Source organism: Hipposideros armiger, unplaced genomic scaffold, assembly GCF_001890085.2.
Source record: "Hipposideros armiger isolate ML-2016 unplaced genomic scaffold, ASM189008v1 scaffold_685, whole genome shotgun sequence".
NCBI classification, from domain to species: Eukaryota; Metazoa; Chordata; class Mammalia; order Chiroptera; family Hipposideridae; genus Hipposideros; species Hipposideros armiger.
Genome location: NW_017732035.1, coordinates 528,477 through 537,718, shown reverse-complemented (window position 1 = coordinate 537,718; position 9,242 = coordinate 528,477). Strand labels below are relative to the sequence as shown.

Sequence of the window (9,242 nt, the reverse complement as noted above, 5' to 3'; positions counted from 1 at the left end):
GTTGTTGAATTTATGAGCATTGTTTGGAGCAGCATTCACTTGGTACCCTTGCCATGGTCCCCATTATTAGTCAGTGTTCGCGTATATACAGATCAAGGTAAGAACTGGCCCCACAGCCTGCTAGTCAGCTAGAGTTTGGGGGGCGGGGGGCAGAGCTGGTGGGATAATCCAGTCCAGGTCCAAAGGCCGAAGAACCGGGTGCTCCAGTGTCCGAAGCAGGAGAGGGTGTGGGGGTGGGAAGGGATGGGGGGAGAGAGGGAAGTCACCTTCCTTAACCTTCCTGTGCCTCTGGGCTCCCAGCAGGTGTGCTCAGGGCAGGTCTCTGCTCAGTCATGTCAGATGCTGACCTCTCCGTAGATACCCACCCAGACATCATGGGCTCCTCTGAGCCTGTCAAGTTGACCTTAAAATCAACCATCACAGCCCCTGTCGCATTCCTGATACTGGTCGTTTGTGTCCTCTCTTTTTATATGTCACTCTTAGAGGTTTATCAAATTTTATTGATTTATTTTTAAAGGTTCTCAAATATGCCTCCAATTTTAATATGATCCCCTATGCACATTTACTTGCTGCTAAAAATTGAAATAGCACATCAAAAAAGATTTGTTGCAATTCAAATTTGTAAAAACCAGAGACTCTAAATGCACCCCACCTTAATTATCCTCTGGCAAACCACCCAGTGTTTCCCACATTCTTGCACACAAGTTACTTGCTTCTATTCTTCATGTTGGGTTTCGCCTTACTTCAGACTTCTAGACCACATACTTTGATACTACATATTTTTATTTTCAAAGTCCAGTACTATAGGGTTAGGGTTAGGGTCCACCCACAGAGTCTGATTTCAGTTATTTTAAATATGTTGATGTTTGTTGTATGGCCTGGGGTTTGATCTGGCTTGGGGAATGTTCTTGACATTAAAATTGGGTGTATTCTGGGGCAGCTGGTTAACTCAGGTGGTTAGAGCACAGGCTCATAACACCAAGCAAGGTTGCCAGTTCGATTCCCACGTGGGCCAAGGAGCTGCGCCCTCCACAACTAGATTCAAGACAACTACTTGACTTGGAGCTGATAGGTCCTGGAAAAATACACTGTTCCCCAATAAAATTTTTTTAAAAGGGGGTGTATTCTGCTATTGGGTGTAGTACTCTGTCGCCAGGATGCTGTCCTATGCCTCAGGGCCAGGGAGGGGCTATCTGGTCCCCCAGGGGAGGGAGACTGCTTCCTGGGATACCCCTTGCCAATGCCACACACACACACACACACACACACACACACACTTGCCCTGTATCCTCTGGCTTGGGGGGTGGCTTGGGCCCAGCGGGGAAGGAGTGTGCTTCCCTTGGCCCCTCCCCTGACCCTCCTGCCAGGTCTGCCGGGCTCCCCTAGATTTGTCGGCAGGACTGCAATTCCACGTCAGGGAATGCTGGGCCTGGGTCCCCTTCTGTTGGGTGGGCTGCTCTGCTGTCCCTTCAGTCCTGCGGTGCCTCCTGTTTCCAGCATTTACTGCTGGGTTACTCGGAGGGGCAGAAACTAGCCCGTACCACCTCATCCAGCCGGGAAGCCCCTCAGGCCCTGCTGAAGGGCTTTGGGTTTCTGGGAGGTCGGTGTGATGGCCAGGTGTGACGGCCAGGTGGTCGGCGGCTGGCGAGCGGTGGGGTTAGGGAGGGCCCAGTAGGGCGACGGGGAACGGCCCCAGGAGGAGGCAACTCAGAACCACCTGGGCAGGCAGGGACAAAGAGGGGCAGCAGGCGCGCCGGGGGATAGATGGACAAATTGCCAAAGATGGAGCTGAGCAGGGTGCGGGCGGAGGCTGGGCGTGCTGGGCCCCGCGGTGTCGCCGAGAAGCGCCCGGCAGGCAGGCCCTGGCTCCGCGGGCTCCAGGTGGAGCCGGCAGAAGACGGGGTGGCGGATGCTCGCCAACAACGGCCGCTCCGACCCTGCCCCGCCCCCGCCCAGCTCGGGTGGTGACAATGTCCGTCTGTCTCCCGGAGCCTGGTACAGGGCGGGTGCTCAGGCGCATCTAGGAGGTTGGGGGGGGGGCGGGCGTCCTCGGGGGCGTGGCAGCGGAGCTTCTGGGAAGGAGGAAGGCGTGTTTCTCCCCCCCCCCCCCTCCCACTACTGGGCGAGAGCCGAGGGGTGGGGCAGCGGGGAGCCCCGGGGACCAGTCTTTCCCACCGGCTCAGGTTGCCATGGAGTCGGGAGGTGGTTGCCATGGAGACTGACGTGCGAGGACCAGCCAATCAGTGCGGAGCTGCGGCTCCAGCTCACCTCTTGGATGGAGGCACCGGGCTGGGCGGGGACCCCCGGCCCGTACAGGTGGGGGGTCGGGAGGCAAGGCAGGGGGGCTGCGCCGCCGCCTCCCCCAAAGTGCCCGGCACCCCGAGTTCTGGCAACCCGCCGCCTCTTCCCGACCCGGCGATGCCACCCCGGGGTCGGCCCAGCTTCCGGCGGGCTGAGAACCTTGTTCCTGTAAAGGGGCGGGAGGGGTGCTGCGGGAAGGGCAGGGCCGCGCGGGGCGGGAGGGGGCGCGCCGGGCGGAGGGAGGGAGCCGCCCCCACTCCCTGCGCACCGTGCGCTCCGCAGTGCCTGGCGCGTCCGCGCACTCTCACTCGGGGCGCAGGGAGGGCGGGGCGGCGCTGACGTCATCCACTGACACCCCCCCCATCCCCCGGGCGAGGGGCGGTGGCCGCACAGGCTCCACGGGACAGACGCACGGACGGACCAGGACGGAGGGACGGGCGCACGGCCAGGCCATGCCCGGGGAGGCGGCCCGCGCGGAGCTGCTGCTGCCGGAGGCGGGCGGGCCTGGGTCCCGCACAGGTGAGGCCGCGCGCTTTGCGCCGCGTGCGTCTCCCCCGCCCCTCGGTCTGTCCCTGTCTCCTGTCTGTGTCTGTCCCCACCCCGTCATTTCGGCGCCCTGACCTTCCGTGAACCTGAGTGCTGACCCCTCAGGACTGCGGGTGAAGCTGGGTGGACGCGAGGGCCTGCGAGCGCCCCGGGCTCCGTGCACCCCATTGTCTGCGTGGAGCGGCAGGCCTGACGGGCCTGGCGGGTTCCCAGTTTCACCCCCCACCCCCCACCCCCGCCCCGGGCCCTGGGGACACCTGCCCCCAGATGCCCGACAGCCGCTCAGGGCGGGCGACTGGTCCCAGAGGGAGGGAGACGTGGGAAAGGAGCTGGCGCCTGAGGCGGCCAGAGGGGCGCCTGCGTGGGTCTGGGCGGTCGGAGGCCTGGGGAGCAGCGGCCGGGTGTGCAGGCCCACGTCCTTGGCGAGGCTAGGTCAGCAACGGTGGAGGCTGAGGGCGTGTGCCTGGCCTGGGAAGACCAGCCACGGTGGCCCAGCTGGTCAGCCGCGTGTATCTCTGGGAGGGCCAAGGGCACCTTGCTGTGGGTGAGATGTCACCTGAGGATGGACCAGTGCTGGGTCCAGGGGCCTGGCCTCCTCTGTAGTCCAGTAAAGGAGGTAGGGCTGGGGTCCCCAGATGCAGGGTCTGGGGCTGGCCCTCCTCAGACTGTTCGATGCCCTCGAATGAGTCACTAAAACCTTTGACCTTTAGGCTTACCTTCCACTCCAGCCTTGGCCCAGCTCCACCTTTTCCCTGCCCCGGACGTGGTTCAATTCAGGTGGGCAGGGGTACCATGCTAAGCTTAAGGCCCAGAGCCCAGTCTTGGGCACCCAGCCCGCCTGGCACACCCACCTCCAAGCTTTGGGTATTCATCACACCCCAGTGGACCCAAAGAACCCCCTTTTCAGCACCCTCCGGCCACCCCAGCACCCAGTGTGGCCAACTGTGGGCAGGTGGGCAGCCTGGGGAGGGGCCACCCCTTTGGAAGCTTCACCTTGAATCTATGCGACACTCCACTCAGCAGACAGAAAGCTGAGGCACGGGAGACACTGCACCTGGGACTGGAATGTCCCAGAGCCGAGCAGAGTGCAGGCCCCCCGGCCCCAGGGCCCTCTGACCTGGGAGGTCACTAGAGGGTCTGTCCTGCCAAGCCCAGCGAGGCGGCAGACTTTGTGCAGGGAGATGGGGCAGTGTCATCACTACCCAACATCTCAGACAGAAGTCAGGGTCCTGTTTGTGCCATAGCCACACCCCACACACGCTGACCCCAGGGTGCACCCCGTGGTCCGAGGTCTTGGAGCTTGTCCCCAGAGGCAGCAGTTCGCTTCCCTGTCCCGCCCCCTTTCAAGCTGTCACCCCCTTCCCTGAAACCCACTTTCTTTCCCATGGGCCCACCTGGGCTCAGGGCAGGCACCCACCCTCCATGCCCTTCTCTCTCCGCAGATCTGTCCTGTGACGCAGCTGCGGCCACCACCCCGAGAGGGGACCGGCTGGAGCCCTGTGCCCTGGCTCTCACGTTCCCGCCCAGCAAGCCAGGCGCCCGGCCCCCACCCGAGGGAGCCAGCTGGGATGCAGGGCCCCACCTGGCCCCCTTGGCCTGGGCAGTCCCAACGGAGGGCAGTCCCAGCCCAGGGCCCCCCGAGGTCCAGCTCACCGAGGGGACTCTCCCAGGCACCCTGGAACCCCGGATTGTGATGGGCGAGGAGACATGCGGGGCACCCCCGCCATCCCGGGAAGCCCTGCCAGAGCTCAGGGACCAGGAGGGCGGGCCCGCTAGCCTGAGCCCACCCCCTGCGCTGTGTTCTCAGGGTGACCTTCCTGTGCCTTTCCCTGCCGTGGACCCCGATTCCTACTTCACACCTCCCTCCACCCCTAGTGAGACCGCTGCCCCCCTGCTGCCCGGTCCCAGGGATGCCCAGGTTGAGCCCGGGGACTCGCTGCCTGCTTCGCCCTCGGGCTCCTACATCACGGCGGATGGGGACAGCTGGGGCTCGTCCCTGTCCTGCTCCCTGAGCCTGCTGGCCCCGGATGAAGGGCTGGACGTGCCCTCAGCCTGGGGCTTCTCCCCGCCAGGGTCTGAGGCCGATGAGCAGGAGCTGCCGCCTGTGGGGTCTCCTGGGTCCCTGTCCCCAGAGTCCAGCCTCTCTGGGGACAGCAGCTCTTCCTGGGACCAGGAGGGCCACTTCTTTGAGCTGGACTTTCTGGCCAATGACCCGATGATCCCAGCCGCGCTCCTGCCTTTCCGGGGCAGCCTGATCTTCCAGGTGGAGGCTGTGGATGTGACGCCGCTGTCCCCTGAGGGGGAGCAGGAGGAGCAGGAGGCCCCCGACGGGGACCTGGCTGGCGAGGATGACAACGACAGCACGTTCGCCTCCTCCCTGCAGTCACTGTCTGACCTCTCCATCACCGAGGGCGTGGACGAGGCCTTTGCCTTCTGGGATGACACCTCAGCCGCCTCCTCTGACCCTGACTCGGCCTCCTATGCAGGGGCAGAGGATGAGAGGCTATACAGCGGGGAGCCCCATGCGCAGCCCACCACCCGGCTCCAGGACGGCGCTGAGGAGGAGGCCACTCCTGGGGTCTCCAAGGAAGAGGCCGGCCGAGCCACCGAAATTACCGGGGCAGGCCCCACCGCAGACCGGGTGTCCACTGTGGTCCCACAGGAAGCCCCAGGCCTCGCAGGGGCGACCCCTCAGGCCCAGCAGGGAGGGGCAGGCTTCTCCACAGGAACAGCGCCTGTTGCCACAGCCACACCTCAGCCCCTGCAGGAGGGGCCTGGCGCTGCCTTAGGCCTGAAGCCCCCAACCCAGCTCTGGACCACGCAGGGGGAGGCGGTCCTCGCGGCTGGCCCGGATGCTCAGCAGGACCTGGAGGAAGATGCAGGCCAGGTGTCCCCGCAGGGAGAAGGGGACCCTACCCCTGTGACCACGTATCTGCCCCTGCAGGATGCAGGCCTCCCCTCAGACCAGGGGCCTGCCACTGAGGCCAGCCCTTGGGCCCTGCAGACAGATGCAGGATGCCTCCCAGGGACTGAGCCCATGGCCACTGCAGCCCAGCGGGAAGGAGGCCAGACCTTGGGACTGAAGCTACCGGCTGAGGAGAAGGACTCAGGCCATACAGGAGACCCGGAGCCTCTAGCCTTGGACCAGACTCAACAGGGTAGCCCGGAGTCAGCTGCAGACACTGGGACACCCTGGGCCTCGAATGGAGACGTAGGCCCCCGCAAACCCGCCTCAGAGACCCCAGATGTCCCAGATGCCTCTGAGCCTACCACAGAGGCCCCAAACACCCCTGAACCCACCTCGGAGGCCCCAGACCTCCCAAAGCCCACCTTGGAGGCCCTGGACACCCCTGAGCCCGCTGCAGAGACCTCAGACCCCATGCAATCCCCCAAGGAGGACCCGGACTCTGCAGACCTCCCCGAGGAAGCCTTGGACCCCCTCAAACCAGCCTTGGAGACCCTGGACCCTCCGTATCCCCCCACAGAGGCCCTGGGTGCCCCTGGACCCACTTCTGGTGGGGAAGAAGCAGCTGAGGGCCTGCTGGCTCCCGACAGGGTGGCCTGTTGCGACGCCCACCTGCCTGGCGGTGGGGGAGCTGAGTCCTGCCTGCCCCTGAAGGAGGCCCCAGGAGCTGAGAGCCAGGGGGCTGGAGGCCTCGAGCCGGCTTCCCAGGGCACTGGGAAGACTCCTGGGAGTGGCTGCCCCGAGGTTGGCCTGGTGCCGCCCCCGAGCACAGCAGAGGAGGGAAGGGCCACCCTGGGACCCACGCTTCCTGCTGCCATGGCCTCAGAGGCCAAGCTGGGCTCTTGCCCAGAGTCTTCATCAAGGCCAAGTGGAGGCCGCCCTGAAGAGCCCGCCCCCACGTCCCCACCGCCCTCCCCGCCGCAGCCTGTGCGAGGCCCAGGCGGTGAAGAGCAGGCCCAAGCGGCACCTGGAATCCTCAGCCCGTCCTCACCGCAGCCCCAGGACAGGCTCCCAGGCCCTGAGCCCTCTGCTCCTGGTGTCCTTGTGGGGACAGCCCCAGCCCCCTCCGCGTCCCCCGTCCCCTGCCCTTGCCAGGGCCCCCAGGAAGACTCTGTGGAGGGCGTGGGGCCCCCGGGCTCCCCCAGCCTCCCGCCACCCCAGGCAGGAGCCCAGTGGGCAGTGGCTGCCTTCTCAGGAACCACGAACCCCCCTGGGGCCGGGCAGCGGGTCAGCCTCCCGCCTCACTCTCCCCTCCTCAGCCCCAAGGTGGCCCCCATGGGGGACGCCCATGCCAAAGAGCTGGCCTTGCGGATCCCGCCCCCCTGCCAAGTGCCTCCTGGCTCTGGGTCTCGGAGCCCAGCCAGTCCTCAACGGCTCCCAGCAGCCAAGCAGCAGGATGACCAGGACAGCCTGGAGGAAGGTGAGGGTCTGGCCTGGGACGCTGTCTTGCGTGAGGGACTGGAGGTGGTGGGATGTGGGGCCAGGCCACCCTCACACGTCTCCTGTCCCCAGAGTCACCCCGGGCTCCCGGCTCAGGCCAGCACTCGGACAGCCACGGGGAGTCGTCCGCCGAGCTGGAGGAGCAGGACCTGTCAGGACCACAGGCCGCACAGTGCCTGGCCCAGGTGCCGCCCGGGGGAGGGTGCGCCCGGGCTCCACATCCTGCCCTTGGTGCTCAGACTCGCCCTTCCCCAGGCCTCAGCCAGTGGCAGCGAGGACACCGTGGCCAAAGCGAAGCAGAGCCGCAGCGAGAAGAAGGCTCGAAAGGTGGGCTGGGGCCCTGCGCCCTTGGGGAGGTGCCGGGCTGGCCAGACAACCCACCCATGGCTGGTGAATCCTCGCCGAGGACCCTTAGACAAATGCAGTGGCCAGACACGCCAGCCTGAGCCCAACACCCTTCTCTGCACATGGGGTCCCCCCTCCCCTGTCCTCCGGGTCCCTCTACCCTGACGGGACCCCCAGGTGGCACCCAGGCCTGAGCCTTCCCTGCCTCCAGGCCATGTCCAAACTGGGCTTGAGGCAGATCCAGGGCGTCACCAGGATCACCATCCAGAAGTCCAAGAACATCCTCTTTGTCATCGCAAAGCCTGACGTCTTCAAGAGCCCCGCCTCCGACACCTACGTGGTCTTTGGGGAGGCCAAGGTGGGCTGTGGGGCGGGGCAGGGGCGGGGCGGGGCCTGGCCGACAGCCGCACGCTGTGCTGCAGATTGAGGACCTGTCCCAGCAAGTGCACAGAGCCGCTGCTGAGAAGTTCAAGGTGCCCGCGGAGCCCTCCACCCTGGTCCCCGAGTCGGCGCCTGGGCCGCGGGTGAGGCCGGAGTGCGAGGAGGAGGAGGAGGACAAGGACGAAGAGGAGGTGAGGGTCGGGGCGGGAGTGGGGACAGGCTCTGGCGGGGGCGGGGCAGCCCTAGCACCTCCTGCTGGCCCCTCCAGGTGGACGAGGCTGGGCTGGAGCTCCGGGACATTGAGCTGGTGATGGCACAGGCCAACGTGTCCAGGGCCAAGGCCGTGAGGGCCCTCAGGGACAACCAGAGCGACATCGTCAACGCCATTATGGTGAGTGGCCCGCCCGCCCGAGACGCCCTGCGCTGGCTCTGCTGGGACCGCCCCGGCCTGACTGTGTCTGCATTTCCTGCAGGAGCTGACCATGTAGCCACCGACCAGCCCCCCGGCTCCATCCCTGCTCCCAGCTCTGCTGCTCAATAAACGGGTGTCCCAGCCTCTCTGCTCCTGCTCAGCTGCTCCTCACAGCCTCTGGCTAAGCGGGTGTGAGGGATGAGGATGCTTCCTGAAGCCACAAACACCCAAGGACAGTGGTGGTCCTCGCGCATCCCCAGGGGTGGTGGTCCTTCCCCGTTGTTCCACGGACACCGACTTGCCCAGATTGTAGGCAGTCCGGTCACTGGGCTGTGGCCTAACGTGTGGCCTGGGGACTGGAGGTCTGTAAGGAAGTCCCCAGACACTGGGCGCTCAGGAAGTTCCCACAGGGGCACCGGGGCTGGAGAAGCTGCAGGAAGGCAGCCTCGCGCCGAGTTGGCGGGTAACCCCCAAGGGTCTCGGCCCCTCACTGTGGCCCAGCTCTGTCACCATCCCCCTCTTCTCAAAAATGCAAGGACCCACAGAATGCGGGCTGCTTCCCAGACAGGAGGGGGCACACGTGTGGCTGTGGCCCCTGGAGGAGAGGAGCGGTTCCCGATCATCCACAGGTGGCTCACAGGACACCACGTCCGTCCCGCTGTGCAGGTTGGCCAGCTGCAGCCACTCACACAGGGTGGGTCTCCCAGGTGGAGGCGCCTTCTGGGGGAGGTTGTCCTGGCCCCATAGTCCAGGCTCCACCCTGGGGTCACTCCCACCGCCTCTGCACATCCCAAGGGCACAAGAGGGGCCGATCCCAGGGGGCTTCGGGGGTTGAGGGCAGAGCCCCCACCA

General features: G+C 65.4%; 1 protein-coding gene across 1 annotated transcript; it reads left to right on the top strand.

Annotated features, from left to right (window-relative positions):
* Positions 1-2,172: 2,172 nt before the first annotated feature.
* On the top strand, positions 2,173-8,540 carry NACAD (NAC alpha domain containing). Its single transcript, XM_019626555.1, has 8 exons — positions 2,173-2,820; positions 4,290-7,232; positions 7,325-7,437; positions 7,508-7,579; positions 7,809-7,955; positions 8,020-8,169; positions 8,247-8,369; positions 8,452-8,540. Exons 1-8 carry the CDS (start codon positions 2,754-2,756, stop codon positions 8,464-8,466), a joined length of 3,630 nt encoding a protein of 1,209 aa, XP_019482100.1. The 5' UTR covers positions 2,173-2,753; the 3' UTR covers positions 8,467-8,540.
* Positions 8,541-9,242: the final 702 nt, after the last annotated feature.